The 18004-nt window shown below is 40.0% G+C and overlaps 1 protein-coding gene across 10 annotated transcripts in view; it reads right to left on the bottom strand.

Moving 5' to 3' along the window:
* The window catches only part of LYST (lysosomal trafficking regulator), a 194302-nt gene that overhangs the window by 133897 nt on the left and 42401 nt on the right, over nt 1-18004 (bottom strand). For all 10 annotated transcript variants that reach the window (XM_086679617.1, XM_086679619.1, XM_086679615.1 and 7 more), the window contains 2 exons: nt 15141-15339; nt 655-745 (listed from right to left, as the gene is read on the bottom strand). In XM_086679617.1, the coding sequence (XP_086535743.1) occupies nt 655-745; nt 15141-15332 (283 nt within the window). In that variant the 5' untranslated portion in view covers nt 15333-15339. The remainder of the gene's footprint in view (nt 1-654; nt 746-15140; nt 15340-18004) is intronic.

Genomic DNA, 18004 nt, shown 5'->3' with positions numbered 1-18004 from the left:
ATCACTAAACATCTCACAATTCACATATCCCACGTATCACGTAATGGTCAAGAGGAAAACTGTAAGTCCTCTACTGAAACATTTAAACGAAGTTTCATACACTTAATATGATATATATGTGTGTGTGTAAGTTTTTTCAAAATCAGAAACAACAGATATTGACCTTAGTGAAAGAATTCTACCCAGCCTTGAAACAAAGTATTCCTTCCAATTAACCCTTTCAAAGAAATGTTAAAACAAAACAAAACCAAACCCTAAACTAAACAGCAAAAGTCACTGGTAGAGCACGGGTCATAGAAAGCAGTCTTTAAAATAAGCAAAGGAAATTTCATTTCTTTTTTTGAACGTTTCACTATCCATTTCTCAGACAGGGTTGCATACCTACATTTACTCCTTCTGCTGAGTGATCTCCTTCCTCATATGTTTTCTAATCGTCATTACATTTGAGTAATCCCCTAAGAAGCACCATGGTTTTTGTATTAGCAGGAATAAAAATGTGTTGCGTAAAGAACTTCTCATGTCAAGTCTCACACTAATAGACACTGTTCTGAATTTGAACTGTATCAACTATCAAGGCAGAAGGAGCTTTTCAACGGAACTTTTTTTCCCCAGTGGAATTTTGGTGACGCAAGTGATATGATAAAAGAAACATACCTGCTGCCTTCTCTTCTTGAACAGGTATCTTCCATACCAGTGGAAGGAGTGACAGGAGTAGAGTGAGGAGTTCTTCTCTACACGTCAATGCCTGTGTTAGAAACAAAACAATCCTTCATGTTCTGAGGTCATGAGACACGTAATTCCTAGTGCTTTGTCTTAAATTGAACCATAAGTTCCTTTTTTCTTAAAAGGTTGCATTTGAGAAGCCAAGAATCAAATTAACTGATCTCAAATCCCATTAAAGTTGTGATACTTTTCAATTTATAAACCTTTCCAATGACAGAAGAATGTAGGAGTACTGGACGGTATTTAGCACACTCTTGCTGATTTTTCCCCAAATAGCTGTTATTACCACCATGCACATTGCAAGAATTCCTCATCTATGAAAAAAAAATGTGCTAGGTGAAAATGAAAAGTTCAGCCCTATTAATTAGCAAACCAATAATATAAAGCTACTAAACAAAAAGTCTTCATGCGGTTAAATGTAAAACTCAGAGAACACAATTTTAAAAGGAGAAACTGACATGATTAATGAAGAACATCTATAAAGAAAGACTTATTAGTGAAGGTAATCTAATGAGTATGTATCAACTGCACACTATGTCCACAGCACTGACTGTCTTACCCTTTCTGGAGGATATGGTCCAAGCCCTGGAGAAGGTCCCTTCATTTGGTCCATAAAATACATACACACAAACAGTTAAAGGACAATACAAGGCATGTGGTATAAGTAAGTACCTGGGTGTGGTACGGATACTCGATGTCGGAGATCAGAAAAAGGAGCGGTCATTGCCAGAAGTATGGAAGTGGGACTGGAAGCAGAGAGCCAGTCTGGACACTGACGTCATGGGCAGTAAAGGAATTGACAAATGAAGTTCAGATTCCTCACTTTAGTCAGTGGGCAGGGAGTCACAGTAATATAATCGGATTTGCTTCTTAGAAAGACCACTCTAGCCACTGTATAGAGGACAGAATTGGGGCGGGAGGGAGAGGGATTGATTGATCAGTGTTTAGAAGGAAAACAATAATCTGGATAAGAGATACTGATAAACAGAAGTGCTAACAGTAAATCTGAAAAGGAGACAGAACTGAGAAATTGCAAAGAAGAACTGAAATAACTTACAGTTGATTATCTATGAGGTGGAAGGGGGGAGAAAAGAAAAATGTGAAAGAACTTGGAGAATTCTGGTTTAGGCAACAAGGTGACTGGATAGATAACTGGAGCTTCAGAAAAAGATGTGAAGTACACAACTCCCAAGTCTTTTGGGAGTCCCTGCAGCAGAAGTCAAGGGCACAGGAGATTTCCTTAGGAGAGCATGAAGAATGACAAGAGTGGACGGATGGCTTTGGAACACTCACCGTTTCAAGGATGAAGAAGGTGCTGGAGAGAAAGAAGTCTGTAAAGGAGACGGAGAAGTAGCACCCCCAAAGAAATGTAGAACGAGAGAAATCGAGGGAAGAGAGCAGTTCAGGAGAGAAGAGAGGAAACCAGGTCAAGAGCTGTTGTTCTTTAGTTGTATAAAATGATGGCAGAAAAGCATTTATCAAGTAGAGGGTCACCAGGGACCTCAGCAAAGGCGGCATTAATGCAGTGATGAGGGTGCAAGTTAGATGCCACAGGCTGAGGGTTGAAAGGAATGAGAAGAGCAGAGGCGCAGCATTCAGACTGTTCCTTCTAGTGCCCTGGTTATGGAAAGGCTCAGAAATACTTCAAAGGGAAAATCCGAATTTCTTTCCAGGCTTAGAAGACCCTTCGTGACATGATTCCTACCGACTTGTCCAGTGTCAGCTCCTGCCACCCCACCTGACCCAACCCCACATGTCCAGCTACGAAGGGTTTCCTGAACACTACTGGTCTGTACTCCCCAATACGCCTGCCTCACACGCACTGCTTTTTTTGCAGCTGTCCACTACCGTCCTCCCATCGGCCAAACGCTAACTCATTCTTCAGGCAGGTCTTTAGTCCCTCTGTGGAAAGCGTTCTCTAATCCCCTCCCCAGGAAAGCTACATGTCAGGTTCCTCATTTACTTCTCATACAGCAGTCAACTTGCTGAACTGTTCATGTCTAAATGTCTCTATTATTCAATCAGGAAATATTTACCGAGCCCCTACCATGGGCCAGACGCTTTGGACGGAGTGGTGAACAAAGAAGACAATATTCACTTTCTCACGAAGCTGATGCTCGTGCAGAGGAGATGGAAAATAATGGGCACAAATAAGAAAACTCCAGACAGAACGCAGTGCTATGAAGAAAATTAACAGGACAGGGATTACAGAGTGACGGGCCACTTGAGTAGATACTTAAATGAACAGAAGAAGGAATCCACGCAACGATTTGGAGGAAAAGGGCTCTTGGAAGTATACAAAGGGTAGGGAATGAGCTTGGCTATTTCATAGCACAGCAAGCGGGCCAGGATGGCTGGAGGGCACAGGTTGGCAAGGTGGAGAGTGCCAGATCCAATGTGGCCTGTGGGCCATGTGAAGGAGTTTGGAGTTATCTATGTGTAATATGGTCTTTAAAAAAATGTAAACCAATTTTGGGCACATCGTTCCTCCTAATCTGTAGATTAGAGTAGAGTCCTCCTAATCTGAGTCTTTCTCTTTAGCAGATGAACTAGTAACATTCTAATAGAGCTTGCAGAAACCTTAGGAGTGTGTGAATTGCCACAGCCCTTGCTCCAGGACAGCACAGGACACTGGCAAATCCTCATCGCTACGTGAACAGGCATTCCTGCCTCCCGACCTCGGTATGACACATTGTCTGGAACTTCTGTCACTCCCTCCCACTTAGCTAAGGGGTCCCTCACTACCTTCAAGGCCCAGCCCCAGCCAAACCTCTTTTGTGATGCTTTTTGTTCCGCACCAACCCAAGTTTACTGTTCCCCCTCTGGACTGCATGCCTGTATCCCCATTTCACCAAGTGGATTAGTTCTTGGAAACCATGGGCCCTTCAAAAGAATGGGGTTGCGGCAAGTGCAGGTTTTTGGTTTTTGCCATCTCTGCTGGAGGTGCATTCTGAGGAGAACACCCCTCGCCTCTCCGTGGCCCAATAAACAGAACAGTGACAGAACAATTCTTGACTTCATTCAATCACAATAATTTCTAACACAATTCATCACTGGGGAAGCTCTTGGTAATCCTCTGGACCTCTTACTTTCCTAGGTATTGCATATTTCCAGATTTACTTGTCCTTTCGAATTCCAAAGAAACCACACATCTAATTCCATCCTTTTGCAAGTCATAAAATCGTTTTCTCTTATTTTGCAGGCATCCTGGCAAACTAGGGCAAACCAAGCTCTGGTTTCCTCTCCCAAGGTCCTAATTAGTCACAGTGTCCAGAAGAACGGGGTGTTACCTCACGTCAACCAAGTGGAGAGTTCTCAACATGGCCTATTAGGCAATTTAGGCAATACATGCTATAAACAGATCCATTGCCTGGCTATTCCTGGACTGTCCGATCTATAGAAATCACACCCCTTCTCATTTAATACTTACATTTTTATGTTTCTCCTTCTGCAGGGAAAATGACTGCAACATGTCTTTTTAAAGTGTATACCAATAATAAACAGGAAAACCACTCTCATGCGGGTGGTACATTTTTAGTTCAATTCAAGAAATATATTTTAAGTGCCTACCAGGTGTCAGGCTGTTCCTTTTACAATTCAAGGGTTTAGACTGGAATATTAATTGCCTACCCTAGTCATCTAGAAGTAATGGTGGCAGGATGGGAGAGAAAGGGCAAATGAGCCAGGGGAAGGGCTGAGATGGCAAGCCAGACGGATGTCCAGCAAGTCGCAAAGGCAGGTGGGTACCAGATCATGGGGTTCGAGGACCCCAGGATGACAGGCTAAGCTTAGAGCTTGGATTGCATTCAGAATGTGACGGAAGACTACCGGAGTCATTTTAATTGGTATTAATGGTATTACTTTAAATCGGCACTTCGACATGCTAATTAAATTGAATATTCCAGATATAAGCAGAAATATATGTTAAGTCCTTTATTCCTTCTGCCAGAGTGTTATAATTATTTCTAATATATATGTGTACACATACATATATAAGAACATGACTCTATTAGTACTGTAAACAGCATCTTTTTTCTTTTATTTTCTAGCTGTATAGCTATAGCTAAAGGAAACAGTGATCTTCCGGAGTTTTCTGTACGTATCGCTTTTAAGAATGGCATTTTTGTTACTCCATCTTTCTCACATTGAGTTGTCATTACTTTCATATTCCACTTCACCATTGCATGTTTTTTAATTTTTTTTTTTTACATTTATTTATTTTTGAGAGACAGAGAGAGACAGAGCACAAGTGGGGGAGGGGCAGAGAGAGAGGGAGACACAGAATCCGAAGCAGGCTCCAGGCTCCGAGCTGTCAGCACAGAGCCCAGGGCGGGGCTCAAACCCACAAACCGTGAGATCATGACCTGAGCTGAAGTTGGACGCTTAACCGACTGAGCCACCCAGGCGCCCCAGTACGGCATGTTTTTAAAACATGATATCAAACAGAAATAACCATAAAGAATTATTCTTCTACTGATTCTATTGTGGAGCTTTTTCCTAAAAATATTACTGGTTTTTCTACCCTTTGCATATGGCACCCTCTGAATCTATTTTTTGAGTTTTTGTTAAGAAAAATGGATTAATTTTGCCAAATGCTTTTGATGTCTCAGGAAGCTAAACACGCTGCTTTTTCTCATGGATGTCAAACATTATGGTGGTAGTTTTTCTTGAATTATAATGGGTGCCACACTCTTTTTTTTTTTTAAAGGACCAGATGGTAAACATCTTAGGCTTTTTGAGTCCTAAATGGTCTCTATTGCATATTCTTCTGTTTCCTTTAATAACTCTTTAAAAATTCACAACTATTCTTAGCTTGTGGGCTGTCCAAAAACAGATCACTGGTGCCAGGATTTTGGACTGCAGGCCACAGTCTGCCTAGCCAGTGCCTGGTGTCGCTCCTCTTTCCCTGACAGCAAAGAATCGTGATAAAATGGCTGTATTACTCTTTGCTAAGACTCCAGAAAGACTTTGGGTGGTACCTCGTAAATGTCATCGGCTAGACAAAAGTCCTACTCGGAATCTTGTGAGGATTATTCCATATAAGCTTTATGTGCCCAAAGTAGAGAGGTCTGTCTCAAAAACAGTTATAGATGTGGCTTTTGGGGAATGTAGTGAACACCATTAAAATTCAGAGGAGACCCGTTATATTTTTCAAGAAAGCTGTATTATTGAAAAATACCAACAGCCACTTTTCTCCATGCATGAAGCAGGGTAAGAAAGCTGCACATGATAAGCTATGTCTTACGAGAAAGAGAAGAAACCCCAGAGGAGGGAGCCAAGGGTCCTGGAGAATCATGGAGTAGGGCAGAACCATTCCCTGTCCCAAGAATAGGGGGCATTGACAACACACGCCTGACAGGAGTTCAGGGGGGCAGTGACCGCTACGTGCCTCTGGTCACTCTCCTTTTCGAATGCAAGCATCTAGTGTGGTTAACTTGTCCCTCATCATCATTGTGGATGGCTGAGCGTGGCTCTTATGTTCACAGGTAACTAAAGTGCTGCACCTGGAAGCCTCATCTGCATCCAGAACTGACCTGTATCATGAGATCATGAACTTCAAGCCTGATGCCATGATGGGACGAAACTTTGAGAGTCCTGCGAGAGATGGAATGTGGGAGGAATGCTAACAAATGTGGCCAGAGAAGGGGCTATGGTAGGTAAAGTGTGGCCACAGACAATCTTCTGAAATGATGGAGTCTATGTTCCCATCCCTTAATTCTGGGCCGGCCCTGGGACTTGCTTCGACCAAGAGAACGTGGCAGAAGCGATGTTATGTGACGTCCCACAGCTTCTCTTCTCACCCTCTTGGAATGCTGGCACAACCATGTCAAGAAGCTGAGTCTCTCCTACTGAAACGTGAGAAGCCGTGTGGATGAGAACTGAGGCAGCCGGGCCAGCAGCCCCATCCAAAAACCCTTAGTCTTCTGCCGACAGACCGCACATTCAGAGATGAGCCCAGACAACACCGCAAGAAGCCAAGGCGGTGGTCCCAGTTGAGCCTACCTGAACTTCCAACTCACAGAAACACAAGCAAATCAATGGTGTTTTATGCCACTAAGTCTTTGGAATGTGGTTTGTTACACAGCAATCAATTGACACAGTCATTGCTCCTATGTATTAGCCTGGGTGTAAAGGGAGATAACTCAATGGATTACCTACTCTCTGTGGCTAGCACCACTGTCTGGTGGCTAAGCTGATACTTTCACTACTCCAAGAAGCAGGCATATCAGCACCCCACCATGCCCTCATTAATGCTGGACTAATCATGCATGGATAAATCTTGACATGTGTGTAAACAGAATCTGTAGACCTAGATGCAGCAAACTGAAGTTGACTTACTATTATCACCTTTACTAACTTTAAAAGTTCGCCTTATTTTCCTACTGAAATACCTCTTGCTAATAAATATTACCAAAGACTTACTTGTCAACCTTGAAGAATAATTTTCATTGCCTATTTTCTTGTTGAAAAACCTCCCCAGTATTTTCAGAATAAACTGAAGTCTCCTTGATGTGGTACACAAGGCTTGCCATCACGTGGCCCCTGCCTTCCAGTGTCTTCAGTAGCCAACACCACACACACAGCCTTTGTTCTAACTCCTCTAAATGACTGCTAGGTCACTGAATTTGTTCTTTCTCCTCTAGCCACCAGGGTCTACATGTGCAGTTTCTCTGGCCTCATGCTTCCTCCCTCTTTAAATGGCCAACCCCTACTTTGAGGTACCAATTTCTAAGAAGCATTTCCTCGCGACCCGCTCCTCTGCACTCCCCAAATATTTCCACACTGTTTTGTCATCACTGCTTTTTTTTCAACTTGTCCATCTCTTCAAAGGCTAAGAGGTCCTGGTGGGGCACCTGGGTGGCTCAGCCGGTTGGGTGTCTGACTTCAGGTCAGGTCATGACCTTGCAGTGAGTTTGAGCCCCGCGTTGGGCTCTGTGCTGATGGCTCAGAGCCCGGAGCCTGCTTCGGATTCTCTGCCCCTCCCTCGCTTGTGCTCTATGTCTCTCTATCAAAAATAAATAAATGTAAAAAAAATAAAAACTAAAATAAAATAAAACATCCTCTTCAGTTAAAAAAAAAAAAAAAAGCTAAGAGGTGCTGGTACAGACCATCTCTCTTCTTTTATCTCTACATGTAGCAGAGGTGCTGGCATTTGCTAGGTACTTAATGGTCTGCTGAATAAACCAGTGAACAAATTATGTAGCCATATTTCTAAAGGTCTGATGTGTCTTTATAATACTTATTTTATATATTCCAATGATAAACCATGTATGTAGTACTATGTATTAAAGTGATAATACTACAAAAAAATTAGGAAGAATAAAGTACTCTCTTACAAAGAAAACAGCTGAAGATTAAAGAAACCTATTACAATTCTTTTTGGGTTTATTTTTTTTAATATTTTTTAAAATATTTATTCAAATATGTGCTGTCTGCACAGAGCCCGACACAGGCCTCGAACTCACGAACGGTGAGATCATGACCTCAGTCACTTAACCAACTAAACCACCGAGGCACCCCTTTTATAGGTTTATTTATTTTGAGAAAGAGAGTACACACGTGCAAGTGGAAGAGAGGCAGAAAGAGAGGGAGAGAAAGAAAGAGAAGGAGATAGAGAGAATCCCAAGAAGGCTCTGCTCCATCAGTGCAGAGCCCCACATGGGGCTTGATCTCTTGAACTGTGAGCTCATGACCTGAGCCCAAACCAAAAGTCAGACGCTTAACCGACTGAGCCACCCAGGCACTCCAAACCTATTATAATTTTTAAACAGTGCTTTATTCATAAATGTATAACCTCCTCCAATAAAACTTCATATCTTACTCAGCAAAATAAGTAAAAACTTTATAGAACATTCATAAAGTGTGAACATATATGGAAATTATGTATTTATATATTGGAGTTTTAAAAAGTAGTATTTATACACTTGTGTTGGTAATAAGTCATTGTAACTTTCTATTCATTACATCAGAATTAAGCTACTTATATTTATAACCAGGGTATAGAAGAAATCAGGAACCATTATTATCAATGTTATATGAAAACATGTAGCAATTTTGTTGGAAGGGATCTTTTAAGTCACCCAACTTGAAGTATTTATGTTACTGATAAGGGTATGGAGATCTGAAGAGGCCACCCATCTCTTTTTTTTTTTTTTTTTTTTTAATTTTTTTTTTTTTTCAACGTTTATTTATTTTTGGGACAGAGAGAGACAGAGCATGAACGGGGGAGGGGCAGAGAGAGAGGGAGACACAGAATCGGAAACAGGCTCCAGGCGCTGAGCCATCAGCCCAGAGCCCGACGCGGGGCTCGAACTCACGGACCGCGAGATCGTGACCTGGCTGAAGTCGGACGCTTAACCGACTGCGCCACCCAGGCGCCCCAAGAGGCCACCCATCTCATTAACACTCGTGCCAAGGTTAAAAATCTATGATAACCCTTCCTTTTTGGGCTGGACAAATTTTCTTTCAAAAAACTTATATATATCTGCATATAAACTTCAACTATGCCATCTTTAACCATTGAGAAGAATATATTTTTGCTACGTATGCAGACTATGCTTTCCCCCAAAGAATAAACAGATTAACGTGTCTGTGTATAACAGATCACGACCAAATGGGGTTTATCCCAGGAATGCAAATGATGGTTTCAACATTTAGAAACCATCAGTGTAATTCACCCACATTAACGGAATTAAAAGAAAATAATATGATGGTCTCAACAGATTCAGAAAAGGCATTGACAAAACCCAATATCCATTCAGGATAAAAGCTCTAACAGACTGGGAATAGACGAGAACTCCCTCTTTCTGATAAAAGGCATCTAAGAAAAACCTAGAGCTAATATCATGTTTAGTGGAAATACTGAATGTTTTCTCTCTAAGGTCAGACATAAGGCAGGATGTCCACTCTCATCACTGCCACCTACCTTTGTACTAGAAGCCAGTGCAAGAGACAAGAAAATGAAATAAAAGGTATACAAATTGGAAAATAAGTGAAATTACTATCATTTACAGATGATATGATTGTGCACATAGAAAACCCTAGGGACTCTACAGGAAACTTTCAAAATGAACATAAATAAGTGAATTTAGCAAAGGCACAGGGCACAAGGTCAATGTACAAAAATCAATTACATTTCTATGAGCAACAAATGACAGAAAATAAAAAAAATTAAACGCAAACTACAATAACATCAAAAAATAATATTCAGAAATATTTACCAAAAAAATATGCAAGACTTCCATACCAAAAACCAAAAAATATTGCAGGGCAATTAGAAAGACTCAAATACACAGATATTTACACCATGCTGATAGACTGAGAAACTCAACATTGTCGATTCTCTCCAAACTGGTTTCTCGATTCAATGCAATCACAGCTGAAATCCTACCAAGCATTTCTGCAGAATAAGCTGCTTCTAAAATGTATATGGAAATGCAAAGGACCTAGAAGAGTCAAACATTCTTGAAAATGAAGACCACATTGAAGAACTTGTACAACCTAATTTCTAGACATACTGTAATGGCCACAGTAACCCAAACAGTACAGTATCAGTGAAAGAACAGATGACAGATAAATGGAACAGAAGAGTCTAAAATAAACTCCACATAAATGGTTAACTGATTTTTCACATAGGTACCAAGGCCACTGGGGGAAAGAGCAGACTCTTAAGAAGAAATGTTGCTGGAATAACTGGGTAACTAACATTAACTCAACGTGGATCACAGACCTCAAAATAAAAATACTAATTAAAAAGATTCTAGGGAAAAAAAAAAAACCAGTATCTTTGTGACTTTGGGATGCAAGATAAGGATTTCTTAGAATACAAAACATGCTATTCACACAAAAACCCCTGCTGTTCTAAAGGCATTGTTAAGAAATGAAAAGGCAAGCCACAAAGAACATATTTGTAATCCAACAAAGACTTGTATCCAGAATACATTAAAAACAAACAAACAAACAAAACCCCCTGCAACTGGATACCAAACAAATAACCTGACTTTTAAAATGGGCACAAAACTTAAACAGACATTTGACGGAAGTCATACAAACAGCCAGTGAACACATAAAATAGCACTCAGCATCATTAGTTTTCACAGAAATGCAAATTAAAATCACAGTGAGATACTAGTTCATGTTCACATAGGATGACTAGTATTAAACAGATTGGCAATGCCAAATATCAGAGAAGATACGGAACTGGAATTCGCATACCTTGCTGGTGAGAATGAAAAGTGGTACAAACACTTTGAAAAAACAGTCTGACACTTTCTTATGACGTTAAACACCTACCCTTCGACACAGCAATTGTATGCCTAGATATTTACCCTGGAAAAATGAAAATATATTCACACAAGGGCTTTTTTAAGGATGTTCATAGCGGCTTTATTTGTATTAGCCAAATGGAAACGAAAGCCAAATGGTTAAACAACAGGCAGATGGTCGAATGGTGGTATATCCACACAACAGAACACCAATGAGAAACAAAACAGTGGATTACTGATTCACGCACAACAGGTGAAGATCCGAGACGTGAGAGTACATGCTGCATGATTCCATTTATGTGAAATTCTAGAACAGCAAAACTACACTGAGATGTTAGAAACTACAACTGTGGTTACATTGGAGTGGGAGAAGGGGAAGGGCTGCCTGAAAAGGGCATGAAAAGCTTTTTCTAGAGTGGTGGAAACGTTCTAGACTTTGACCCAGGCCGTGGTTACATAGGTATCACCCAACTGTATACACTTTACATCTGTATGTTCTTGACATGTAAATTATACGGTAATAAAAAGTCGGTTTAATTCTTTATACTAAATATCTATTAATAAAGTCCTGGCACAAAGGTGGAAGGTAAGGGCTTAAATTGTCTCTCCCCAGAGCACCCAGGAAGTGCTCCTTCGTGAGAAGCACACACAGAAAAGCTGAAGTTCCTCTTGAAATGCACAGCTTTGAATCTAGTGTTTTGATTCCATGTGAAATGATTAAACTTGTACAATTAAATTCCCCTTAAAGATTCAAATGATCATTCTCCATTTCCTGGTTTAAATAATTGTTAATAAGCCCTATTTTTTATTTATCTTTATTTTTAAATTTAAAAAAATTTTTAATGTTTATTTATTATTTATTTATTTTTAAATGTTTTTATTTATTTTTGTTGAAGAGACAGAGACAGAGCCATGAACGGGGGAGGAGCAGAGAGAGAGGAAGACATAGAATCCAAAGCAAGCTCCAGGCTCCAAGCTGTCAGCACAGAGCCCGATGTGGAGCTAGAACCCATGAACTGTGCGATCATGACCTGAGCTGATGTCAGACACTTAACCGACTGAGCCACCTAGGTGCCCCAATGTTTATTTTCGAGAGAAAGAGACAGAGTGCAAGCGGGGGACAGGGAGAGAGAGGGAGACACAGAATCTGAAACAGGCTCCAGGCTCTAAGCTGTCAGCACAGAGCCTGACATGGGGCTTGAACTCATGGACTGTGAGATCATGACCTGAGCTGAAGTCAGATTCTTAACCAACTGAGCCACCCAGATGCCCTTTTTAATTATTTTTTTTTTTTTAATGTTTATTTGTTTTTGCGAGACAGAGAGACAGAGTGTGAGTGGGGGATGGTCAGAGAGTGACGGAGACACAGAATCCAAAGCAGGCTCCAGGCTCTGAGCTGTCAGCACGGAGCCTGACTTGGGGTTTGAATCCACCAACTGTGAGATCATGACCTGAGCCGAAGTTGGATGCTTAACCGACTGGGCCACTCAGGTGCCCTAAAAAGCCCTATTTTTTATTTTATTTTATTTTTTTTTAATTTTTTTTTTTTTTTTCAACTTTTATTTATTTTTTTTTGGGACAGAGAGAGACAGAGCATGAACGGGGGAGGGGCAGAGAGAGAGGGAGACACAGAATCAGAAACAGGCTCCAGGCTCTGAGCCATCAGCCCAGAGCCCGACGCGGGGCTCGAACTCACAGACCGCGAGATCGTGACCTGGCTGAAGTCGGACGCTTAACCGACTGCGCCACCCAGGCGCCCCAAAAGCCCTATTTTTTAAATGGCTATTTATTTGCTCCCTACTTCTACTTCTACTGTTCCTACTTCCATTGCTCTAAATAATTCCAAAAGTGAATGACTGGGGAAAAGGGAACATAAGATATTACCCTAGGAAAAAATATTGTTGAAATTATGACTTGAATGATTTCAGTCATTTAATAATAATACATTAAAAGGTATTTCATGACTTAAAAGAGAAAGCATATAACTATAGAAAAGAAAGTAGATTAGTGTTTGCTTAGGGCTGAGGGGGATGGGAAGGCTAAGGGAGTGACAGCTAAAAGGAACTAGGTCCCTGTTCGAGGTGATGAAATGTTCTAAAATTGACTATGGTGACGGTTGCATGTATCTGTGATTATGCTAAAAACCAGAGTTGTACACATGAAATGAGTGAATTCTAGGATATATGGATTATATCTTAATACAGCTTTCATTAAAAACCTTCTGAAATTTTGATTGGGATTACATTGTGGAATCTATACATCAGTTTGGAAATAAAAAGTATCCTTACACTATTGACTTTTCCAATACGTGAAAATTACACAGTCCTACATTTATTTGGGTCTTCTTTAGTTTCCCTCAATAATGTTTTATAGAATTCTGTGTAGAAATCTGTGCATATTTTATTAGGTTTATTCCTGAGTATTTGATATTTCTGATGCTATTTATGTATCTTTAAAAAAAAAAGAGAAAGCACTGAATTGTTCTAATGTGGGGTAAGAAAATGAACAGAGCATGATATGCTTATTATATCACCAAAATTTTGAAATAAAAATCATTACACATGATCTAACAAATAATTTTTTCTAACTTTAAGTTTTATTTTTGAAAAAAATCATACAAAATACGAAAATTAAATTATATGTAGTTACATAATTAATAAATAAAATTCATGAAAAGGAATAAAAATATATAAACCTGAAAATACTCTGGAAAATTTCATGACAGGTGGACACCACAGTGAACATTTAAATACTTCCTGATATATATGTTAGGCTCCTTAGCTTATTGTGAGAACAGAGGCATTAATTTTAGTCTCTGTCTTTACCCAATATATGTATTAGCAAAATGCCTTCATAGCAAAGAAATTTTAACAATGGTTAAGTTTATATCTGAAACCAGTAACATATATCAGTGTTTAAAAATGTCTGTCATGGGGCGCCTGGGTGGCTCAGTCAGTTAAGCGTCCGACTTCGGCTCAGGTCATGATCTCAGGGTCCATGGGTTCGAGCCCCGCGTCGGGCTCTGTGCTGACAGCTCAGAGCCTGGAGCCTGTTTCGGATTCTGTGTCTCCCTCTTTCTCTGACCCTCCCCTGTTCATGCTCTCTGTCTCAAAAATAAATAAATGTTAAAAAAAATTAAAAAAAATAAAAATGTCTGTCATATTGGTGCTATAGGGGCCTTTTCAAGTTAACTGAAATATTATTTAACCACATAAATTAGTCTCCTGAAAGCAGATAGTGAGATTTTTCTTTCATAAAATACATATTTATTTTCTACTAAAACAAAGCAAAGATATAAATCACATTTGGGCTTCAAGTTAACCCTGTCTGAGTTACTTAATGTTTCTGCACCTGAGTTTTTCATCTATAAAAGAAGATTGGGGTGTCTGGGTGGCTCAGTCGGCTAAGTGTCTGACTTCAGCTCAGGTCATGATCTCATGATTTGTGGGTTTGAGCCCCGCGTCCGGCTCTGTGCTGACAGCTCAGAGCCTGGAGCCTGCTTCCGATTCTGTGTCTCCCTCTCTCCTGCCCCTCCCCCCTCACGCTCTGTCTCTGTCTCTGAAAAATGAATAAACCTTAAAAAAAAAAAAAAAAAAGATTGGATGACATCTCCATCTCCCAACTAGCTTTAAAGTTCCACTAATTCTATAATAAGGAAACAATAAAATGCTATATGTTCAGACCATACTTTAAGCAAACACAATAAGGTACAAAAAACTAGACGTACACAAAGCATTCTCTACTTTTACCCCAGAATTACTAAGCTCCCTAAATAGAATTTACACTAAATTTTTCAAAACATATATCTGAATTTATTGAAAGTGCGAATTCATAATGTTTCTGAATCGTACTCTTATATCCTTAGTAATAATCATAGTTATCTCACACTGGTATTAGGACAAAAAGCATAATATGGATGAGGCCATCTTAGAATCCTAAGGCCATTTATAACCTAAGACATTTCTGACATTTTGGAAAGTATCCAAATAAATAGTATGTTCATAAATGAGGCTGCTTTTCTTTGTTGGGAGTGATGTGAGAGATAGGACTTTATCTCCAAGAGACTCTCACAAACTATGTAACTCAGAAATCATGTATCTGTAATTAACTATGATATGCTGAGGAAAAAAATTATTTGATACGAAATGTTACCTGGTCGATGATAGAGTTTAGCTTGGTGAGTAACAGAAATCCTCGGCCGTGGACAAGGTAATGTCCAAGGGTTGCCATGTGTGTCTCCTCTTCCTCTTCCTCCCTGGTCTCCACCCTCTGGACCACTGCATTGCAAAGCCGGTTGACATCCGTCAGAAATTCACGTGCCAGTGAGTTACTGTCGGTGCTCATGACCGAGCTATAAGATAAATATTGCAAAAAAGAAGATTAGAGAAATAAAAATTTACGTTTAAAACCAGGTGTTTTTAAGGCTGTTTTTAACTAAAGCCTGACTTGAAATTATTGGGCATTGGTACTTAACCCTGTAGTATTTTCAGACACAGATCTTATCTAGCCAGGGCTCCTTAAATATTCTTGCATGGCAGAAATTAGTCCCAGGTATGGAAATGGCTGAGCACAACCAAGAACAGGAAGTGAAAGCACCACCACGGAAGATGCACTAGTGACTGGTGGCAGTTAAGGTAGATCCCCACCTTCTTCAAGAGCCGCATCGTAGAATAAAAATACACTCATAAAACATGCTTGCTTTACATGGTTTAAAAATATGAATGGACCTTTTAAAAACTATGAACTATTTTTCATGTGATGGAGCTGACAATCAGTGATGCCCCCCGCTGCAAACACCAGAGTTCAGTTAATGGAAAGAAAAAGGATTTACCACCAGGTAAATAAAAATTGAACAATTCTGGCAGCTTAAGTTATGCCACTTTGCTTCCTACTACACATTTAAATCAAATAAAGGGCAACGTGACATTTTAAGATGAAGGAAAATAAGGTAAAGCAGACAAAAGAGAGGAGAAACACCAATATAAAGAAAAACATATAACTATTTAAAATATTTTTTTAAATCTGTATTTATTTTTGAGAGAGAAAGAGCAAGTGGGGGAGGGACAGAGAGAAACAAAGACACAGATTCCGAAGCAGGCTCCAGGCTCTGAGCTGTCGGCCCAGAGCCCGACGTGGGTCTCAAACACACAAACCATGAGATCGTGACCTGAGCTGATGTCAGTCGCTTAACCAACTGAGCCACCCAGGCGCCCCAAAATGTGCAACTGTTTAGAAAGGAAAAATCATGAACAATAAAATCTCCAAAGAACTTCAGAACAGTTTCATCTTAGGGCTAAAGGTACTTTTGAAACAGCCAGTAACCTTTAAAAACTTTTTAACCTGAAGAGGTTAAATTAAATAAGATGCATATTGTGGAGTCTTCCTTCACCCATGGGCGTTGGCAGGAACCTGCCTCAGAGCCCCTGCTGAGAAGGCAGTGGACCATATGACCATGCCTACTGCCAAGGGACAAGGCTGGCATCTGAGCACTAATCAACCGAAGCACACCTGATCCATGGGGCAGCCGATGAACATCTGGCTGCAAGATGTGACTTGTTCAATGCAGCTTGCAAAGAGGCATTGAGCTAGTCAGGCTTTCTTTCTTTCTTTCTCATGGGAATTTGAATTAAAGGGCATAGCTGATGTGCTGAAAAGTCACATAAATATGGGCCCCTGGTGGTTATCAGCAGGTGGTTGAGGCTCAGAAGAAGCCAACTGGGTGAAAATGAACCACCATGGTGCAAAGAGAAGCAGATAAACACAAAAGAGAGAAACCAAAGAAATTCCTAATACTACTTTGGTTCCTGTTCAGTCTTGGGCCTGATGGATTTAATTCCCGGATTCCTATCAGGATCCTAGGTATTATTACAGAGCAATCCTTTCTTTAGTGTAACAAAGATCATTGCTTTTAATATTATTGATCACTAGGAAAAAGAAAAGTATAAAAAAAAATGTACATTACTCTTTATCCAAAATTGCAGCAATAATTTCTCTTACATAAATGCTGGTTCTCTATAAGCTTTCATAAGGTAAAATTATTCCATACATCAAATAGTTTATAATAATTTATAATAACACATACTAATTATATATATGTATATAATAATATAAACTAGTTCATATTCAGTCCATAGTTATCCAATTTTATTAACTTATTTTACCTAATCTGTCACTGATTTTAAGGTACATAATTACTTACATAAGAGAAATAATTTTAGTGTTCCACTATAACAGAAATAAGACTGCCAGTTAAAGCGTACCACACTGCCTTCTTATCACTTAGAATTTTCCATACAATATCCCCTTCTCGGCCATCTAGACCAACCACCCTATGAGATGCACCATCTCCTATGAGACGCACCATCTCCCACTGCTCCTGGGATTTTCTTCCAAAGATGCTGACGTCATTCTGATGCAGGTGTTTTCTTGATCTTACCAGATGGGATCATCAAAAAGTGTCCAAAAACAACCCGGAAACATTTAAAACTCATCAGATATCGTACCGATGGTGCATGTAACTCAGCTGCAGTACTGATTATGAACAGCTGTGACCAAGTTCACTCGTGAGCAGGCACGAACAACCCCTTCGCGAGGGCAGCCTGCCGACAGGGCTCCCTAGACACCACGAAGTGCAAGGCACGCTGCAACTTGAGCAATATTAAAAATGTGAAAGATCTAAAAATTGTGGTAATAATTAGGGTCTATTTTCCAGAAATTAAGATAACACGAATATTTAGTAGTGAAGAAATAATTTCAACCCCACTTCCTAAAAGCGCAAGATGCCAGGTCAGCCAAAAGCATTATAATCCATGCGGAAATGTAGGTTATTCCTTATTTTTAAATGTACATAAAATAAACACACAGTTACAGACACAGGATCTTATACATAAATGATCTACTATCTGTTTTGGTTCACTTTGGACATCTGTTCACCTGCGAGCTCTCTCACTCTTCTTTACGGCCCGGCATCCTGCTGCAGGTGCACATTACCTGTGTTTCATTATACAGATGTACTA

The sequence above is a fragment of the Puma concolor genome, chromosome D2, assembly GCF_028749965.1.
Source record: "Puma concolor isolate L17-30 chromosome D2, mPumCon1.1.hap2, whole genome shotgun sequence".
Taxonomy (NCBI): domain Eukaryota; kingdom Metazoa; phylum Chordata; class Mammalia; order Carnivora; family Felidae; genus Puma; species Puma concolor.
Note: the sequence above shows the minus strand (reverse complement) of the source record. Positions and strands in the feature narration are given on the sequence as shown.